At 41.0% G+C, this 22,071-nt stretch overlaps 1 protein-coding gene across 2 annotated transcripts in view; it reads right to left on the bottom strand.

Annotated features, from left to right (window-relative positions):
• Positions 1 to 5,889: 5,889 nt before the first annotated feature.
• Positions 5,890 to 22,071, bottom strand: part of BRINP1 (BMP/retinoic acid inducible neural specific 1) — a 345,404-nt gene continuing 329,222 nt past the window's right edge. For both annotated transcript variants that reach the window (XM_077468203.1, XM_077468212.1), the window contains exon 8: positions 5,890 to 7,557. In XM_077468203.1, the coding sequence (XP_077324329.1) occupies positions 6,417 to 7,557 (1,141 nt within the window). In that variant the 3' untranslated portion in view covers positions 5,890 to 6,416. The remainder of the gene's footprint in view (positions 7,558 to 22,071) is intronic.

Genomic DNA, 22,071 nt, shown 5'->3' on the forward strand with positions numbered 1-22,071 from the left:
GCTCAGAGGGCAAAAATTAGCTTTGACACAGCCGAATTCAAAAGAAGAAATTTGATTTTAAAAGTGTATCGGAGCCCTGACTTTGGACATGTTCAGGGGCGGACTGACAACTCATGGGGCCCCGGGCAACAGGAGATTATGGGGCCCCCGGGCAATAGGAGAAGATTATGGGGCCCCTGGGCAATAGGAGAAGATTATGGGGCTCCTGGGCAATAGGAGCTTATGGGGTCCCCAGGTAATAGATTATGGGGCCACACAGTATACACACACACACATACAGTATACGTACACAGACACACAATATACACACACAGTATACACACAATGAATACACATACACACACTGAAAAGGTACTGGAGAGGTGGGGCAACTATAATCTTGGGATTTAAAAACAAAACAAAGATTTTTACATACTGTCCATGGTTTTATTGAGGCTGGTAACCCTGATGGGGCCCCTTAGTGCCATGGGGCCCCTTAATGCCATGGGGCCCTCAGGCAGTGCCCGAATGCCCAAATGGTCACTCCGCCCCTGGACATGTTTTAGCAAGCCTTAAAAGCCTTAAAAGAGCCTTACAATAAGCTTTCCCTGACCTCTGTAGCTGCTTGTACTGTAAAGTAATTCATTCTCAAAGATCCAAACAAAGACCCCCTTTAAAATAAGCTCTCCCTGATCTCTGTATCTGCTTGTACTGTGAAGTAATTCTTTCTTAAAGATCCACACAAAGACTCCCTTAAAAATAAGCTCTCCCTGGCCTTTGTAGCTGCTTGTACTGTGAAGTAATTCATTCTCAAAGATCCGAACAAAGGCCCCCTTTAAAATAAGCTCTCCCTGATCTCTGTAGCTGCTTGTACTGTGAAGTAATTCATTCTTAAAGATCCAAACAAATACTCATTTTAAAATAAGCTCTCCCTGATCTCTGCAGCTGTTTGGATCTTTGAGAATGAATTACTTCACAGTAAAAACAGCTACAGATATCTGGGAGAGCTTATTTTAAAGGTGGCCTTTGTTTGGATCTTTGAGAATGAATTACTTCACAGTACAAAGACCCACTTCTAAATAAGCTCCCCTTGACCTCTCTAATTCATTCTAAAAGATCCAAACAAAGACTTTAAAATAAGCTCTCCCCGATTTCTGTAGCTGCTTGTACCGTGAAGTAATTCATTTGTAAAGATCCAAACAAAGACTCATTTTAAAATAAGCTCTCCCTGATATCTGTAGCTGCTTTTACTGTGAAGTAATTAATTCTTAAAGATCCAAACAAATCCTTATTTTAAAATAAGCTCTCCCTGATCTCTGCAGCTGTTTGGATTTTTGAGAATGAATTACTTCACAGTATAAACAACTACATATATCAGGGAGAGCTTATTTTAAAGGAGGTTTTTGTTGAGATCTTTGAGAATAAATTACTTTACAGTGCAAGTAGCTAGAGAGATCAGGGAGAGCTTATTTTAAAGTGGGTCTTTGTTTGGATCTTTGAAAATTAATTACATCACAGTACAAAGAGCCACTTTTAAATAAGCTCCCCCTGACCTCTCTAATTCATTCTAAAAGATCCAAAGACTCTCTTTAAAATAAGTTCTCCCTGACTTCTGTAGCTGCTTCTACTGTGAAGTAATTAATCCTCAAAGGTCCAAACAAAGACTTGCTTTAAAATAAGCTCTCCCTGACCTCTGTAGCTGCTTGTCCTGTAAAGTAATACATTCTCAAAGATTCAAACAAAGACTTGCTTTAAAATAAGCTCTCTAACCTCTGTAGCTACTTGTACTGTGAAGTAATTCATTCTCAAAGATTCAAACAAAAACCCTCTTATTTTAAAGAGAGTCTTTGTTTGGATATTTGAGAATGAATTAGAGAGGTCAGGGGGAGCTTATTTAAAAGCGGGTCTTTGTACTGTGCAGCAATTCATTCTCAAAGATTCAAACGAAGGCCCATTTTAAAAAAAAAGTTCTCCCTGACCTCTGTAGCTACTTGTACTGTGAAGTAATTCATTATCAAAGATCCAAACAAAGACTCCACAGATAGTTTCAATTGGTTTCTAAAGGCTACAGCGAGTTTCAATTTTTGCAGCAATTTTGGAGCAAGAAATTGTGGCTACAGCATGAGTACAGCTCTGAGGTTCTGCCTATCCTTGCTTAGATGTTGGGGGCAGTTAAACCATTGCTCACCCACCTGCTTTACGATCCTTCAACTACTCACCTAAACTAGGACCTTTCCTTGCATCCATGCCAAAAAAATAAGACCCCATATTGCATTCAGGGGGCAGTAAACCCTTCAAACGCAACCTATTCAAGTTATAGGGGCTGTGGTGCGAATTGGTTGCAATGCATGTGGTTGTGGTGAGGTGGGTCATAGTTTTGCGGGTTAAAACAGGTGATGAGGAGCGAACCTATTGGCTTCCAGCCACCTGTCCATGAGGATCCCTTTTTGGGTTGCTGCACATGTGAACAACCTAACTTGTCCGTTTACGTTATATGGCAGACAGTCGGCCAAGGTTCTGGTGTGTGACCTCTTGAAAGAGTTTTTGTTGTGAACTTTGAAGATGAATTTCTCCATAATGCCTATATCTACAGAGTTGCATGAGGTCTTATTTTAAATAGCTTTAACTACTTGCTCAGAATACATCAATATTTTAATACTACAATTTTTCACTTTTAGATTTTTTACTGGGCTTGATTTAGAACATTAGGGCAAGGAATAAAGTGGTATCCACAAAGGCAACCAAATAGCAGCTAGCATAATTTTTTTTTTTTTACGTGGCCAATGAAAAGCATGAAACATGTCACAAAGATGCAACACATTGCTTGGAATAGTGGGTCCATGTGTTATCAAGAAAGTGATGTGCTGACACCAAATCTTGTTATCGCTTACAGAGGTTTTATTATATGTTAAAAAAAATCTCTTCATTATTTTGTATCTTACTTCACGTTAAAGTGGACCTTGCAGCAAAAAAACAAGGTCCACTTACTACAGGGGTAGGCAACCTCAGCTGTCTAGCTGTTTTGAAACTACAAGTCCCATGAGACATTGCAAGACCCTGACAATCACAGGCATGACTCCTAGAGGCAGAGGCATGATGGGATTTGTAGTTTCACCACAGCTGGAGGGCCGAGGTTGCCTACCCCTGACTTACTACATCAGGATCCCCTCTCCACTAATTTATTATGCGTTAAAGAAAAGCTTGAGGTCACCATCAAAGGGAGTGCTGAGTACCCCAGATCTTATTAATGATGCTTCAGAGCAGGGGTCTTCAAACTGCGCCCCGGGGGGGGGGGGCGAATGTGGCCCTTTGCATGCCTTTTTCCAGCCCTTGGGGCACTGTTCCTCCCACCGTCAGAAGAAGAGTAGAAATTGAGCTTGGATATTTGTTCAAGGTGGTATAAAGAGGGAAAGTATAAGTTGATCATAGCAAAGGATGGAGGCAAGAGAGGAAGGACAGTTGACTATGGAACATTGGAAGGGAATGCTGAAATACCTGTGGGCTTGTGTAGAAAAAAGCAAGGGGGATAAAACATGAGTCCACTAACTGCCACCAAGGTTGGAACACCATTACTGACACCATCAATGAGGCACTATTCTTCTCATTGATATCACCAATGGTGCACTATTCTTTCCATTAACACCAATGATGGGTCACTGATGACGGGGCATTTTCTGCTCCCACTGGCCACACTCTGACCCCCTTAAAGCCTGAAGGACAGTACACTGGCCCTTTGCTTAGAAAGTTTGGAGACCCCTGCTCCAGAGCATCTTCATGCTAGTATTTCCTGGAATCTTAATGGAAGGATCAGAACATGACCCTCTCCCAGGTGTTATGGGGATAAGTTCAATATATTTACTTTTTTCCAATTTTTTATTAATTAGGTTCCAATATTAACCTTAATATGACAATTTATTATGGAGTGTTCCTGCTGTATTAAGAGGATCTTGATTTTTAGTACTAGGAATTAGAAGAGAGGACGTGTTGCCAGAAAGTGCATCTAGAAATGCATGAATATAAATATGTACTAATATATACTAATATATAAAGTGCAAATTATTTGAAAAGTGAAAGTTTATTGTAAGTATGTATTTTCCTGTCTGTGTGGAAGCAGTGGTCTCTCTGCAGTGGTCAGGCGCACCCTTGTAAATCAGAGCTAGAAATCTCCAATCAGCAGGGTGCATATGGTTTTCTGAGTGGAGAGCTTAAGCTACACTATGTTGTCAAAAGTATTGGGACACCTGCCTTTACACGCACATGAACTTTAATGGCACCCCAGCCTTAGTCTGTAGGGTTCAATACAGGGCTGTACTGGGACAAAAATTTGGCCCTGGACTTCTTCATGACCGGCCCACTTTAATTTTGAGTGTCTCCATCAGCACTTCCCCTTACATCAGAGTGTCCTCCCTTTCCTCCCCCTCCCACGTGTACTCACAGTTTTGAAGGCAGCTTCTCGTTCCTCTGTCCAATCATATGATAAGTGACAAGTGATAAGGGGAGAGAGGATGGAAAGTTTGCCAGCTGTCTATCTCCCCCTACAGGCTGGAGGGAGCAGAAAGCCTAATGCCTAAGTGATGCCAGCTGTTCCTCCTAACAGGAGTGAAATCACGATCACTCACTGTCAGAGAGGAGCGGCTCCAGGATTGCACCTGACCGGCCCACTGAGCCATCGGCCCACCGGGAAACTCCCTGTAGTCCCAATGGCCAGTACATGCCTGGTTCAATATTGAGTTGGCCCACCCTTTGCAGCTATAACAGCTTCAACTCTTCTGGCAAGGCTGTCCACAAGGTTCATAAGTGTGTCTATGGGAATGTTTGACCATTCTTCCAGAAGAGCATTTGTGAGATCAGGCACTGATGTTGAAAGCAAAGACCTGGCTCGCAGTCTCCCCTCCCAAAGGTGTTCTGATGGGTTGAGGTCAGGACTCTGTGGAGGCCAGTCAAGTTGCTTTACCCCAAACTTGCTCATCCAAGTCTTTATGGACCTTGCTTTGTGCACTGGTGACCAGTCATGTTGGAACAGGAAGGAGCCATCCTCAAACTGTTCCCACAAAGTTGGGAGCATGAAATTGTCCAAAATGTCTTGGTATGCTGACACCTTAAGAGTTCCCTTCACTGGAACTAAAGGACCAAGCCCAACCCCTGAAAAACAACCCCAAACCACAATTTGGACCAGTGCACAAAGCAAGGTCCATAAAGACATGGATGAGCAAGTTTGGGGTGGGGGCTTGCCCCTTAGTTCCAGTGAAGGAAACTCTTTAGGCTTTAGCATACAAAGACATTTTGGACAATTTCATGCTCCCAACTTTGTGGGAACAGTTTGAGGATGGCTCCTTCCTGTTCCAACATGACTGGTCACCAGTGCACAAAGCAAGGTCCATAAAGACTTGGATGAGCAAGGTCCATAAAGACTTGGATGAGCAAGTTTGGGGTAAAGCAACTTGACTGGCCTCCACAGAGTCCTGACCTCAACCCATCAGAACACCTTTGGGAGGGGAGACTGCGAGCCAGGTCTTTGCTTTCAACATCAGTGCCTGATCTCACAAATGCTCATCTGGAAGAATGGTCAAACATTCCCATAGACACACTCCTAAACCTTGTGGAAAGCCTTCCCAAAAGAGTTGAAGCTGGTATGGCTGCAAAGGGCGGGCCAACGCAATATTGAACCCTACAGACTAAGACTAGGACGCCATTAAAGTTCATGTGCATGTAAAGGCAGGAGTCCCAATACATTTGTCAATATAGTGTATGAATCGGGGGGCATGTCAGACCACTGCAGAGAAGGCACTGCTTCCGCTCGGTAAAGGACTGTGATCAGAAGAGTTAATTTGGGCTTCAAATATGCCCAGCCATGAAAAAAATAATCCTAATAAAATAAATAAAGAGAGAAGCAGCAGTTTAGGCTATTAGTTGATGACAAATACTGTATGTGTAATGTATTTTTTCTGGCATAGTTTACACTTAACTGTACATATAACACTTAAAACTGTTGACTTTTCAGTTAAAAGACCATAACACTCAATAAACAAGGGAGCTGCATATCTTAATGTAAATGAGAAGCAATATAATAGGACTGACCTGTAGGCATTTTACAGGGGGTGGGGGGGTGGGAGAAAAACCCAGTCAATACATTTTAAGGATGTCCTGCTATTTATAGCACCTAAAAATGTTATGTTTTAAAGGGTTTTATATTCCAAATACCCTGACTGGTTCTTGTCTATGATTACTGACCCCTTTACCTCCTCCCACCCCGCCCCCAAAATAATAAAAAAATACATAAAAGGAAGTATGTAAATATACTCCATTTTATACTTTGCAGCATAATCATAATCAGGTCATAAGGTAGATTTCTAAAATAATTAAAGTCCACCTAAATCCCTCAGAGCTCCAAGCTCTGAATTTCTCCATGATCTTACTCCGAGGAAGGCATGGGAAGGTTAACAAAGTTTGACTGTCATGTGATCAGGTTGCTTCAGTATCTCAGTATTGTACAAGTCTAGGGCATGGTTGACTCGTATGATTTCGCTATTGGTCAACTTCAATCGATGCTTCAGCATACAGGAGAAGAGGTCTAGCTGCGGCTTTCCCGGAGCCGTCGGCGGAGCAAGGCGGTTGATGCGCTCCCGGATGTCCAACATAAGCAACATGACTGATGACGAGGAATAAAACTGCCCTACTTGGGAGTAGGACTGGTTGACTTGCTGGACTGCACTGCGTAGGAGATCTGGGTTGAACCGTAAGCTATACCCGTACAACTGGATTTCCGATATTTTCACGTAGAACTGTCGTTTTGTAGGATCTGACAGGTCAACTGGACCTTGGCCTGTGTCGTTGCGCAGAAGAGAAGGTAGACGCGTACGGCTGCGTAGGTAAATATGTACAGTTTCGAAAAATGTTTTCCAGCGGTTGCCTAGTAGGAGAGTCCAGTTATAACACTGGCTGTTTTGAAGCCGTGTCTTCTCCCACCTTGGGTAACCATGTTCCCCAAATGGCATGCTCCATCCTTCCGAGTGGCTCCCACTAAACGGATTGACATACACAAAGAAGCTGGGATCCAAGGTCGTGTTCCGAGCCTGGCAAATGCGCATGGACATCCCGATTACCATGTGGATGAATTCAACCCTATTTTTGTTACTTTTTAGGGTGAGCGACATTCTTTTCCTCCAACGCGGATCAAAGTAGGTGTCTAACCGGATTTCATTGCTAATGAACGTAGTGTGCACATGAAGACGGGAGTCCATTTTTTGCAAGAGATAGCGGAGCTCCTGATCCTGGAAGTCCAATTCGGTCTCCAGGCTCATGAACTGCTCACTGCGTTCCGAATCCACGTTCTGCGCCTCGCAACGGCCGCGGTATAATTTGTATCCTTTGTTACAGGAGCCGCAAAGCGAGATGTTAGCCATGCTGCACATTGCGCAGCTTTGGTTGCCTCCTATTATGCATGGGATTGGTCGTTGACAAAGCATGCTGCCACCGTGGCACACACAATTCCGTTGGCTCTCCAGAAACGTGCCCCAGAATCCGTTCTCGTTGCAGTAAAGAAGTGATTGTACTCGAGCCAGCCACTGTTGAATTGTTCTGAAATGAAAGAATTAAGTGTATATTACTGAGCCTCTCGAAATGTTTAAACATAGAATTTCAACAGATTTAACGTGTGCAAATATTATGCTTGAATGCGTCAAATCTTCAGAATGAAATGGTGAGCTTAAATAACCTTTTCAACAAACATACCAGTATGGAGTTTAGAGCAAGCAATAAGAAATAATTCTTTAAATAGTGTGAAGTGGATGAACAGAAATTTTAGGGCTTGGTTTTATGGACCACATTAATGCGACAGAAAGTTCATAATCAAGTGATGGCAAAAACTGTATATCAGTGGTCCCCAAACTGAAGCTACACGTGGACCTTTGCTTACCTTTATCCGACCTTTAGGGCACTATTCCCCCACTGACACCAAAGATGGGACATTATTCCTCCCACTGATACCAATGATGGGGCACTATTCCTCCCACTGATACCAATGATGGGGCACTATTCCTCCCACTGATACCAATAATGGGGCACTATTCCTCCCACTGACACCAATGATGGGGTACTATTCTTTCCACTGATACCAGTGTTGGGGGCACTATTCCTATCACTAACATCATACATGGGGCACTATTCCTCCCACTGATACCAATGATGGGACACTATTCCTCAGATTAATACCAATGCTGGGGGCACTATTCCTCCCACTGACATCATATATGGGGTACTATTGCTCCAAGTGACACCAATAACAGGGAATATATTTCCCACTAATACCAATGATGGGGGCACTATTCCTCCCACTGATACTAATGATGAGGCATTATTCCTTCCACTGATACCAGTTATGGGGCACCATTCCCCCCTACTAATACCAATTATGAGGCACTATTCCTCCTCCTACTGTCGACAGGTGTTATGTACCCCCCCCCCCCCGCCCCCCGCCGACCACCAAGTCTGAGCCATTTTCTCCTCCCACTGTCCACAATCCAGCCCCCCTAAAATCTGAAGAACAGTAAACTGGCCCTTTGCTTAGAAAGTTTGGAGACCCCTACTGTATAACATAGTGGTGACTTAAATGCAAACCAAAACATTTTATGTAGAATGGTCACTTAAAGTGGACCTTCACTTAAAAATGAAAGCACCGCTCATCCCCTTCTTTCCTCAGTCCCTAACATATTTGGTGTTTTTTTTTTTTTCCTGGGGCTGGGAGACCCTGGTGGAAACTGATCGTAACAACCCAGAAAAGACCTGCTGGCTGGCTCAAAGGGAGCTCTGATTCATTCAGTTGATTTGACTCTGCCTTTATATACTTTTTTCTTCTCTGTGGAACCTGAATGAAACTATCATCCATTCCTCTTCTTCCCTTGAACACCCTAATGACCCTGGGCCTCAACCCCCAACCCCTCCATCTTTTCCTGCATTTACCTTATTGCCTCTCTTCTTTTCCTTTTAAAATCTTAGTTGAGTAACACGGGAGAGTGTTGTGTAGTATAGAAATATGTATGTAACTCAAGTGTGCCACAGAGAACTTTCCATGAGAGGTCCCCCAAGGCCTAAGAAATTATTTTAAGATTTTCTCTAGAAGTTACTACGGGTTCCCTGAGGGTGGCTTTTTGACCACCACTGTAAAGGGGAATTATCCCACTGGCCACCAATAAAAGGGGAGTTTTCCCACTAAACCCCAGTGACTTGGCTTCATTAAGGGCTCCCCAAGACCTAAAAAATATTTCAGGGGTTCCTCCAGACATTTCTAGGGGTTCCTTGAGCTGTGGCTGATTGACTTCCCATTTGATGGTGCCTTCATAGTTCTGAGCTCAACACCACTTAGCAAAGCCAGCTGCAATGATCTTTTTAGCTTTCCAGAAGAGCGGCCTTCTTACCACCACTATAAAGGGGGGGGGGGGTGTAATTTTTCCACTGTCCATCAATGTAAGGGGTGTTTTTCCCACTAAACCCCATTGACTTGTTTTCAGTAGTGGTTCCCCAAGACTTACAAATTATTTCATGAGTTCTTCCAAAAGTTACTACACTGGCCACCAATGTAAGGGATTTTTTCTCCTCCAAACCCCACTAAGCCCCAGTGACTTGGTTGTAGTAGGGATTCCCCAACACCTAAAAATGATTTCAAGGATTCCTCCAGAAGTTAGTACAGGTTCCCTGAGGGTGGCCTTCTGTTCACCACTGTAAGGGAGACAATTTTCTACTTGCCATCAATGTAAGGGGTGCTTTCCCACTAAACCCCATTGACTTGGTTTCAGTAGGGGTTACCAAAGACCTAAAAATTATCCGACGGATTTGGTTGTCAGAATGCCAGACCGTGTGTACAAGGGTTAAGAGTGTCATTCTGACCACTACTGTAAGGGTTGTATTCTTTCTATGGTGCATTTTTCCCATTGCTTCCTGATGAATTCATTACAGTAAGGTTCCCAAAGACCTGACGTTTTAAGGGTGTCTCTGGGTAAAAGAGGGTAATAAAGGCTGTTTATGACAATTGGCATCTGCTGTTCCTAAAAATATTACAATTGATGACCCATTCCTTGACTTCAGTATTTATTTGTTTTTTTTTAAGAGGAGAGCAATCGAAAAAGAGGATCTGCTATGAAGAAGAATAGGCTTGGACTCTTAGCATTGGATAAATACATTTAGACTCTTAAGGCTGCTGTGGACAGACTTATGGCTTATCTTGATGGCATTATTTTGAGATGTTTCAGAATGCATTGACATGTGCATACTGTATGACCTGCAGTTGGCCACTCTTCAAGGGGGTTGTGCCTGTAGGTTAGGTGCATGACATGTCAAGGACAGATAACCTCCAGTTTTCCCCAGCCTATTAGACCATAACCTTCAAACCCCCCAATTACCCGATGAATGATGTGACAAGGTTTTGGAGTAAAGTGGCCTTATGGCCTAACCTAACTTAAATAAATAACATTTAAAATAACCATTTACCAAACTTCTCTATACCTTGGTGGTCTATGAGGGCAACAACACACAACTTGGTCACTGCGACAAACTTCTTTAAAATCTAGGCCTCCAGGCGCAAGACACTGTCTCGGAGACGGTACTCTACATCCGCACTGACCTACATTCTTACCCCTTCCAGAACCCCATACCACAGATGGATCCCAACCATGTTATAGTCCAGCCTTCTTCTCTTCCTCCAAAGACCCACCACTGCCAGGCTGTCATGGCAGCTTCCCTGAAATACTGACCAAACATGGGGAGGGTGTGTCGGAAACTTGACTGACTCCAACTACTTCCTCCTTCCCACAAAACTTCCCCAGGACCCCTCCCAGCCCTTAACCACCGCCCTTTTCCTTAACCCTTTAACGTTCTGCTCCACCGTTTGGTAGCGCACATTTTGAGTCACACTAACTCATTGAAAAATTTGTATTTTAAAGGGTTAAAGGGGGCAAAAATTCCTAAACTACCCTGGCCTGTCCTACTGTCCACCGATGTCATGCCGTCCCTCCGCCCATTCTTTTCTCTTCTTTTACTCCAGGGACTCCCTGTACATACGGTCAGCAGGTTAACATTGGTTTTAAGTAATGGGCTACTTCTAAATGCTGCCCTAGGGAACAAGCCATCGACATTTAGAAAGATTCTGAATGATGGTAATGTGGTCGCACTGCTTCTGATAATGACGATGTTGATTGCAGCGGTCAGAAAATGCTAATAGAAGGATTCAGGCTGGCTGAGTGACAGAAGGTGACTTTAAAACTGGCACGAAGAAGGCTGGCATGGGTGACAATGAGAACCATATTAGGGGAACGCACTCAAATGTGTCCCCGGTTATTATACCAGTACTTTTTCCTCCTCGATTTAATAAGATACAAGATATTTTGCTATACAGCTCCTGTATATGTGTGCGAATCGGTGCCAGGTAGATCTTTGGAACACTTTGTTTTGTACTTAAGAATACAGTTCATTATGTGTAATTATGTCAGATTTTAAATGTGTGTGTCTTTTTTTTTCTGGCTCTGCATGTCAGAATGTTCATTCCTCCATGCAAAATCCTATCAGTGAATCGAACCCTTTGAGGAAAAAGACCCCCTCTTTTTTTTTTTTTAAGTATTTTTGCCATTTTCTCCAAATTAGATATGTCAGCCATTGTCAGGTGTCCACAAACTGTTGGTTGATTGTGTGTGAGTGTTTATGTATACATATAATGTACAGAATGCCAGGGATGGGTCCCGGATGGGTCCTGGATGGGTCTTGGATGGATTATTAAATGAATGGATGGCCCCAGGATTATTAACTGCTTCCAGACATTATACATTGGCCTGGGAAGGAACCCTATTGTTCTTGGGTGGACATCATATGAGCCTTGCGAGGCTCCCCTGGGCTATGCTTGTAAACAATGAATGGCTTCTTTTCACATCATGCATTGTGTACAATTGTGTTGCTCAGTGTGATTGGTCACAGTGATCACATGGTACAGACAGTCACAACACATCTGTACCATGTAATTAGCTGTGGCCAATCACAACAGATCACATGACAGTTGTAAACAATGAATGGCTTCCTTTCATCTCATGCGTTGTCTACAATTGTGTTGCTCGGTGTAATTGGTCACAGTGATCACATGGTACAGGCAGGACCAATCACAGCACATCTGTACCATGTGATTAGCTGTGGCCAATCACAACAGATCACATGACAGTTGTAAACAATGAATGGCTTCCTTTCATATCATTAATTTTGCAAAATTGTGTTGCCAGGTGTGATTGGTCACAGTGATCACATGGTATAGATAAGGCCAATCACAGCACCGCTATACCATGCAATTAGCTGTGGCCAATCACAACAGATCACATGACAGTTGTAAACAATGAATTGATTCCTTTCATGTTATGCATTGTGTACAATTGTGTTGCTTGGTGTGATTGGTCACAGTGATCACATGGTACAGGCAGGACCAATCACAGCACATCTGTTCCATGTGATTAGCTGTGGCCAATCCCAACAGATCACATGACAGTTGTAAACAATGAATTGATTCCTTTCATGTTATGCATTGTGTACAATTGTGTTGCTTGGTGTGATTGGTCACAGTGATCACATGGTACAGGCAGGACCAATCACAGCACATCTGTTCCATGTGATTAGCTGTGGCCAATCACAACAGATCACATGACAGTTGTAAACAATGAATTGATTCCTTTCATGTTATGCATTGTGTACAATTGTGTTGCTTGGTGTGATTGGTCACAGTGATCACATGGTACAGGCAGGACCAATCACAGCACATCTGTTCCATGTGATTAGCTGTGGCCAATCACAACAGATCACATGACAGTTGTAAACAATGAATTGATTCCTTTCATGTTATGCATTGTGTACAATTGTGTTGCTTGGTGTGATTGGTCACAGTGATCACATGGTACAGGCAGGACCAATCACAGCACATCTGTTCCATGTGATTAGCTGTGGCCAATCACAACAGATCACATGACAGTTGTAAACAATGAATGTCTTCCTTTCATGTTATTCATTTTGCACAATTGGGTTGCCAAGTGTGATTGGTCACAGTGATCACATGGTACAGACAGGGCCAGTCACAGCGCATCTGTACCTTGTGATTAACTGTGTCCAATCACAGCTAATCACAACAATACCCACTTTCATTCAGTAAAAGTGTTTACTTATAGCAGTGAATTTTCAAGCAATCATAGTTTTAAAAAAAAAAATTGTGTACAATTGTGTTGCTCGGTGTGATTGGTTACAGTAATCACACGGTACAGACAGGGCCAATCACAGCACATTTATACCATGTGATTAGCTGTGGCCAATCACAGCAGATCACATGACAGTTGTAAACAATGAATGTCTTCCTTTCATGTTATTCATTTTGCACAATTGGGTTGCCAAGTGTGATTGGTCACAGTGATCACATGGTACAGACAGGGCCAGTCACAGCGCATCTGTACCTTGTGATTAACTGTGACCAATCACAGCAGATCACATAACAGTTGTATACAATGAATGGCTTCCTTTCATGTTATGCATGGTGTACAATTGTGTTGCCAGGTGTGATTGGTCACAGTGATCACATGGTACAGACAATCACAACACATCTGTACCATGTGATTAGCTGTGGCCAATCACAGCAGATCACATGACGGTTGTAAACAAATTGTGATTAGCTGTGACCAATCACATGTAGAAAAACAAGTAAAACAAATAGAAGAAGAAAAAAATATTAAACACATTTTTAAAGAAATTATATATATATATATATATATATATATATATTTATATATTTATTTATTTATTAATTTTTTTGCATACTCTCACTAGTCAGTGTCCTTGGTGGTCACCGCCACACCAGTTATAAGATGATGCTGCACTGGTGACAATATGTGAAAAAATGTTTTTTTTAAATGTCTTCATTCTCCAAAAAATTGTGACAAATAATCACAACTTCAAAAAACTCGCCATGCCTCTTACTAAATACCTTGGACTGTCTACTTTCTAAAATGGGTCAAAAATGTTGGTCTTTTTAGTTTATTATAGCAAAAATATAAAAACCCAGCGGTGATTAAATACCACCAAAAGAAAACTCTGTGTAAATAATATATAAATAATATAAATGTAATTTTAGTACAATTTTGCATGACCGTGCAATTGTTATTCAATGTGTGACAGAGCTGAAAGCTGAAAATTGGCCTGGGCAGGTAGAGGGTAAAAGTGTCCAGTATTGAAGTGGTTAAATTCTCATATGGGTCTCTAAATTCAGAGGCTCAGAGAGATCTTGGGTGGAAAAAAAGCCTCCAACCCTGACTGCAGGTATCTTCGTCCTATAAAGGTTAACATGTTGGCAGAGCAGGAAGGAGCCAGCAGGTGCCCACGGGGTGTGGTGAGGAACAGGACAGGGTTGGGAGAGGGCTTTTTATCTGCTGAGACACTGCTGGGCCATTTTTGGGACTCCTGAAGCCAGCAGGAACTTTAAACCCCATGGTGGTACAGGTTTATGCTGGTGGTGAGCCAAATCTTCGTTTCACATCAGAAGTTTACGGACTATTTCTGTTTGGTTTATTCTGAAGAAATTTTTTGGTTGTCTGTTTTGAGGAAATAAAAACTGCTTGCTTTTACAAACACGGCTGGTTTGTGATCTGGACCCCCCAAATATTACAATACATACACTATATTGTCAAAAGTATCAGGACGTTAATGGCATCAGAGTCTTAGTCTGTAGGGTTCAATATTGAGTTGGCCCGCCCTTTGCCGCTATAACAGCTTCAACTCTTCTGGGAAGGCCGTCCACAAGGTTTAGGAGTGTGTCTATGGGGATGTGTGACCATTCTTCCAGAAGCGCATTTGTGAGGTCAGGCACTGATGTTGGACGAGAAGGCCTGGGTCACAGTCTCCACTCTAATTCATTCCAAGGTGTTCTATCAGGTTGAGATCGGGACTCTGTGCATCTGTGCAGGCCAGTCAAGTTCCTTCATCCCAAACTTGCTCACCCATGTCTTTATGGACCTTGCTTTTTTTTCTTGTCCTTTCTATGTTCCCTTTAATTTTGTGCTCTTGTTTGTTTTTTGTTATTTTTACTCGTCTTTTCTATGTTACTTTTTTTTGTTTGATTTCTTGGGAGGGGGGTATTTCTTGTCCTTTCTAGGTTCATTTTCATTTTGTTTTTGTTTTTTTGTTTGTTTTTCTCGTCCCTTCTATTTTCCCTTCTCACTTTTTTTTTGGTTTTTCTCTCGTTTCATTCTACATTTTTTTTCATTTTTTTTTCTCGTCCCTTCTATGTTCCTTTTCATTTTGTCTTTTTGCTTGTTTGTTTTTCTCGTCCTTTCTATGTTGCTTTTCATGTTTTTTGTCCTTTTTTATGTTCCTTTTCATTCTATTTATTTTTTCTCATCGGTTTATATCTTCCCTGTCATTTTGGTTTTTTTTTGTTTTTGTTTTTCACCTCCCTTCTCTGTTCCTTTTCATTTTGTCTTTTTGCTTGTTTGTTTTTCTCTTCCTTTCTATGTTGCTTTTCTTATTTTTTATTTATTTTTTTGTCCTTTCTATGTTCCTTTTCAGTCTGTTTATTTTTTCTATCTTCCCTGTCATTTTGTTTTTTTTTTATTATTTTTTTTGTTTTTCACATCCCTTCTATGTTTCATTTTCATTTTGTCTTTTTGTTTGTTTTGTTTTATCCTTTCAGTGTTCCCTTTGAATTTGTTTTTTTTTTCCTCATCCCTTCTATATTCCTTTTTATTTCGTTTTTTTCTTCTCTCGTCCTTTCTATGTTCCTTTTTTTTTCTTGGGGGGGGGGGGGGTGGGGGGTTCTTGTTCTTTATATATCTTTTGTTTTGTTTTTTGGGGTTTTTTTTTCTAGTCCTTTCTATATTCCTTTTCATTTTGTTGTTTTTTGTTTTTTTTGTCCTTTCTAGGTTAATTTTCATTTTGTTTTTTTTTTTTTTTTGTTTTTCTCATCCCTTCTATGTTCCCTTACTCACTTTATTTTTTTGTTTTTCTCTCGTTCCATTCTACATTTTTTCTTCTTTTTCTTTTTTGTTGCTTTAATTTTTTACTTTTCTTTTCATCCTTTCTATGTTCCTTTTCATTCTATTTATTTTTTCCCATCATTTATATCTTCCCTGTCATTTTCGGGGGTTTTTTGTTTTTGTTTTTCACCACCCTTCTATGTTCCATTTTCATTTTGTCTTTTTGTTTGTTTTGTTTTATCTTATCCTTTCAGTGTTCCTTTTCAGTTTATTTTTTCTATCTTCCCTCTCATTTCGTTTTTTTTTTTTTTTTTTTTTTTTTTCACTTCCCTTCTATGTTCAGTTTTCATTTTGGCTTTTTGCTTCTTTGCTTTTCTCATCCTTTCTATGTTGCTTTTCATTTTAATATTTTTTTTTGTTTTCGTCCTTTCTATATTCCTTTTCATTCTATTTATTTTTTCTATCTTCCCTGTCATTTTTGGGTTTTTTTTGTTTTTGTTTTTCACGTCCCTTCTATGTTCCATTTTCATTTTGTCTTTTTGTTTGTTTTGTTTTATCCTTTCAGTGTTCCCTTTGAATTCTTTTTTTTCCCTCATCCCTTCTATATTCCTTTTTATTTTGTTTTTTTCTTCTCTCGTCCTTTCTATGTTCCTTTTTTTTTTTTCTTGGGGGGGGGAGGGGTCTTGTCCTTTATATATCTTTTTGTTTTGTTTGTTTTTTTGGGGGGGGGGGGGGGTTTCTCGTCCTTTCTATATTCCTTTTCATTTTGTTGTTTTTTTTTTTTTTTCTCCTTTCTAGGTTAATTTTCATTTTGTTTTTGTTTTTTTTTCTCATCCCTTCTATGTTCCCTTACTCACTTTATTTTTTTGTTTTTCTCTCGTTCCATTCTACATTTTTTTTCTTTTTCTTTTTTGTTGCTTTAATTTTTTACTTTTTTTTTCATCCTTTCTATGTTCCTTTTCATTCTATTTATTTTTTCCCATCATTTATATCTTCCCTGTTATTTTGGGGTTTTTTTTGTTTTTGTTTTTCACCTCCCTTCTATGTTCCATTTTCATTTTGTCTTTTTGCTTCTTTGTTTTTCTCATCCTTTCTATGTTCCTTTTCATTCATTTATTTTTTCTATCTTCTCTGTCATTTTCGGGGGTTTTTTGTTTTTGTTTTTCACCACCCTTCTATGTTCCATTTTCATTTTGTCTTTTTGTTTGTTTTGTTTTATCTTATCCTTTCAGTGTTCCTTTTCAGTTTCTTTTTTTTTGTTTTTTTTCTCATCCCTTCTATATTGCTTTTTATTTAGTTTGTTCTTCTCTCGTCCTTTCTATGTTCCTTTTCATTTTGTTTTTGTTTTTTTGTTTGTTTTTCTCATCCCTTCTATGTTCCCTTCTCACTTTATTTTTTGTTTTTTCTCTCGTTCCATTCTACTTTTTTTTTTTTTCTCATTACTTCTATGTTCCTTTTCATTCTATTTATTTTTTCTATCTTCCCTCTCATTTCTGTTTTCTTTTTGTTTTTGGTTTTTCACCTCCCTTCTATATTCAATTTTCATTTTGGCTTTTTGCTTCTTTGCTTTTCTCATCCTTTCTATGTTGCTTTTCATTTTAATATTTTTTTTGTTTTCGTCCTTTCTATATTCCTTTTCATTCTATTTATTTTTTCTATCTTCCCTGTCATTTTTGGGTTTTTTTTGTTTTTGTTTTTCACGTCCCTTCTATGTTCCATTTTCATTTTGTCTTTTTGTTTGTTTTGTTTTATCTTATCCATTCAGTGTTCCTTTTCAGTAAATTATTTTTTGTTTTTTTTTCTCATCCCTTCTATATTCCTTTTTATTTTATTTTTTTCTTCTCTCGTCCTTTCTATGTTCCCTTCTCACTTTATTTTTTGTTTTTTTGCTCGTTCCATTCTACATTTTTTTTTCTTTTTTTTTCTATATTCCTTTTTATTTCATTTTTTTCTTCTCTCGTCCTTTCTATGTTACTTTTAATTTGTTTTTGTTTTTTCTCTTGTCCTTTCCATGTTCCTTCTCTTTACGATTCTATTTCAAATTACTTCTTTCTATTTTATCTTCCTACCATTCTTCTCTTTTCTATTCCCTCTCCTTTAGAACATATAATTTGATTATCTAAGGTACGATCTCCCATTTAATCTGCTATATTTACCAACTTATACAACAAATGAAGAATGAAGTTTTTTTTTAAATTCTGGTTTATGATATTGTTTGCTTGACTGTTATATCTCCCTAGGGAGTGTTTCCTTCCTCTGTATACGCTTTATTCCGTACTTGTTATATTTGTTGCGTGTAAAAATTTTCTAATAAAAAAAAGTTTTGAAAAAAAAATGCCATTTGTTTCACAAAAAAAACAATGATATTGGTTATAGTATGGAATGTTCTAGGAGCTCACCAGAGGGCTTGTTGTATTCGAATCAAAAGTTATTACAAGCGCTGTAGCAAAAGTAACGGGAACGTGGGCATAACTTTTTTTTTTATTAGCTTACACAAGTCGTTCAGATTTCACATGTTGGTAGAGTAACTCTTCCTCTATAGCAGCCTTTCTCAACCATTTTTTAACCCAAGAGGAACCCTTGAAATATATTTCAGGTGTTTGGGAACCCCTTGCTAAATCTAATTTATTATATTGAGGGTCAATAGAAATAATGCACCTTCCAATGAGGAATGCTCCCCCTTTTCATTGGTGGTCAGAATGCCAGCTAAAAAGATATTTGGTGTCATGCCACTGGCTCTGCCACCTTGGGTTTGGACCCAAAACTCTGCAGGCATCTTTAGTTCAATCTTATTTTTTTTAAGAAAGGAGAGGTATATGTAGCGCTGGCTCCTGACGAGCAGACGCTATGGTTTTTGAAAAGTTAATTTGCCTGAAACCACAGTTGGGTTTTGGGACTATTTCTCCACATTTCTGGCCCAGCTGGGTTGCACTGGGTTCTCCTTGACCGCAGGTGTCGCTGTCACCGCCGGCAAGAGTAGAAACGCAGTTTAGCTGGGTGCATTGAATGCCACTTATCTCTTGGAACCCGGCCAGTGGGAGTGTTTTCCTGTTGTGCATTCTGGGGGGTGGTATTTAAGGTCGACCGACGCCATGTTTGTGGGGGTCTGATTATTTTCTGTCTGTTCGGATCTGGTGGTCCTCCTGACCCAGGCCCATGGCCCTCCTGGCCTAGGGTGCTGAAAAATGCATCCTGAGTCTCGGGGCCGGCTGGTCCAAGGTGAAGCAACTGCAGGGACAGGCCCGAGCAAATTTTGGGGCCTACTGATCCAAGGGTGGTCCGGTGCCGTCTCATCTAAAGGGAGAGGCCCAGCAGCTGAAGAACACCAGGGGAGGCTCTTCCAGGAGAAGACCGTACGCAAGGCTGGTTTCTCTGAAGGAGCCTGGAGGCTTAGTTGAAGGATGCAACCTGGATCAACACTTATATGGTATCGGTGGATCGGGTGAGAGAAACTGGTACCGTATGTCAGTTCTTTAAATGTATCCACATCCCTCAGTAACGCTCAAGTGTATCTCACAAGTCTGTGGCAGAGATTTTGTTGAGCATCCCGCCGGCTGCTAGGCCTAGTGAGAGAGGTCTATCCGGGGGTTGTTAAATCCAGTTGTGGAACGGTTTTTATTCTCTGGATTTTCTCTAAAGACTTCCATTTTTGCAATCTAAGTGCCTGAACTCACTCCTAACCCTCTACCCTTTATTGAGAGACTCTGTTCTGTTCTAAATAAATAACCCAAAAGATGATTCAGTGTCAGTTTCCACATTCTTTGGGCCATCTACCATGGGAACCCCAAGACGGAGAAGCAACCAAGTGAGGTAACGGTAAGCCCAAATAAAACCAGCCGCTCCTTCGGGGGTCAGTGCTACATATACAATACACGAATATATCATACATTAATACATAGATAGAAACATATATTTCAATTTTGCTACCATAACGTCACATTGTATAGAGAATTTGTTAGCTTCAACGGAATTAATTTAGCATATACTATCCACTCAATGAGTGGTGTCCACCTATTGTAAACATGCTAGGACTTTTGTTATTGTGCTAAATGCAATTTTTTTGTAGGGGGGGAACTCTATGTGGGCCACAGAGTTCCCATCTGTTGAGACTAGAGATTATGGTTTTGGGTGTTCGTGTATCATTGTATCATGTTAAAAAGAGGAGGGGGGATGATGGGAAAAATAGAGGGGTCAATGCAGTAGGGTAAGTAGATATTGAGAAGGAGACATTGCACTTAGGTCAGACAGATGTGATGTTAGGGTCCTCTGTTTCCCATGGGATAAATTCCGAGGTGTATCGAAACATACACCATGAGGTCCAGGTCTTGGAGAATTGCTCCTCTTTTCCTGCACCAACATTCGTTCCAAGCTATTTATTCAGTCTACTTCAATTGCCCATTCCCCCAGGGAAGGCATGTCCATCTACCTTCAGTTTCTTGGCAAAACTATCCTAGCTGCTGCCATAAAGTGGCGCAGAATGTCTTTTTTTGACCAATTTGAGCAGTCCATTGAGCATAGATAACAGAACTACCTCAGGAGAGGGTGTAAGCAAGGTCGCCATAAGTCTGCAGTACAGGTCGAGGATCTTTTGCCAGAACCTCCGCACAGGGGGGCATTCCCACCAAATGTGGAGTAAAGTTCCTTTGGCTGACAGGCAACACCAGCAGGTATCTGGGAGCACTGGGTTTATCCAGTGTAAAGTTGAGGGGCATCTGTACCAGCGGGTCAACTTGAACCCTTTTTCTTGAGCTTTGGAGGCCAAGGATATTTTATGAGACAGAATGAAGCACCTTTGCCAGTCAGTGAAATGGAGTGGCCCAAGTCTTCCTTCCAGGCTTGTGTGTATGGGGGGAGGATGGGGTTAGAAACCATATGTATGAGAGAATAGAGTATAGAGACCACATGTGTGGGGTGTTCGGCCTGAAGCAGCACGTTCTCCAATTCCATTAAGTCAGTAAGTATATCAGGCAAGGATGGGAAGGTACGACTGTAGGATATCACTTGTTGCCTCTGCAGCCAATGCATCGAGGTATGGGAGGTGGGCCGGAGGGACCCTGCAGGCATCTTTAGATGGGAGTTCAATCGGCCACAGGTCAAGGAACCCCCTAGCAACCTTTGGAGGAACCCTGGCTGAGAATAGCTTCTCTATAGTAACTCTTCTTGCTCATTGCAGGTAAATAATGGATTTCAAGCAGAATCAGCGTGCCGTCATTGAGTTGTTGAGGAAGGAGGGGTGTAGCCAGTCTGACATCCTGAGAAGGCTACAGAATGTTTATGATTATGTTTGCACCATTAACCAGAGTCACCAATGACAATACATTGCTCTTCTTAATGGTGTCATCTCCATAAACATTCTGTAGCCTTCTGTGATTGTTGGACAGCTTGCACCCTCTTTCCTCAAGAACTCAATGACGGTATGCTGCTCCTGCTTGGGATCCATTTTTTACCTGCAATGAAAAAGAAGAAGCAACGTGCCATCATTGAGTTGTTGACGAAGGAGGGGTGCAAGCTGACCGACATCCACAAATGGCTACGGAATGTTTATGGAAATGACACCATTGAGAATCGCAATGTCTTGTTATTGGGAACTTTTGTCAATAGTGTCATCTCTGTAAACCTTCTGTGGATGTCAAACAGCCTGCACCCCACCTTCATCAACAACTCAATGACGGCACATTGCTTCTTCTTTTTCATGGCAGGTAAATAATGGATTCCAAGCAGAAGCAATGTGCCATCATTGATTTGTTGATGAAGGAGGGGCGCAGGCTGTCTGACATCCACAGAAGGCTACATAATGTTTACGAAGATGACACCATTGAGAAGAGAAATGTCTTGTCATTGGTGACTCTTCTGTGGATGTTGGAGAGCCTGCACCCCTCCTCCATCACCAACTCAATGACAGCACCTTGCTTCTGCTTTTTCATTGCAGGTAAGTAATGGATTCCAGGCAGAAGCAACCTGCTGTCAATTAGTTGTTGATGAAGGATTGGTGAACCACTGACAACAGCTACCAATAACAAGACATTGCTCTTCTCGATGGTGTCATCTCCATAAACATTCTGTAGCCCTCTGTGGTTGTTGGACAGCCTGCACCCCTCCTTCGTCATCAACTCGAGGA

This window comes from Lithobates pipiens, unplaced genomic scaffold (assembly GCF_037356315.1).
Source record: "Lithobates pipiens isolate NorthernLeopardFrog02 unplaced genomic scaffold, aLitPip1_a1.2 Scaffold_1, whole genome shotgun sequence".
In the NCBI taxonomy this organism is placed as follows: Eukaryota; Metazoa; Chordata; class Amphibia; order Anura; family Ranidae; genus Lithobates; species Lithobates pipiens.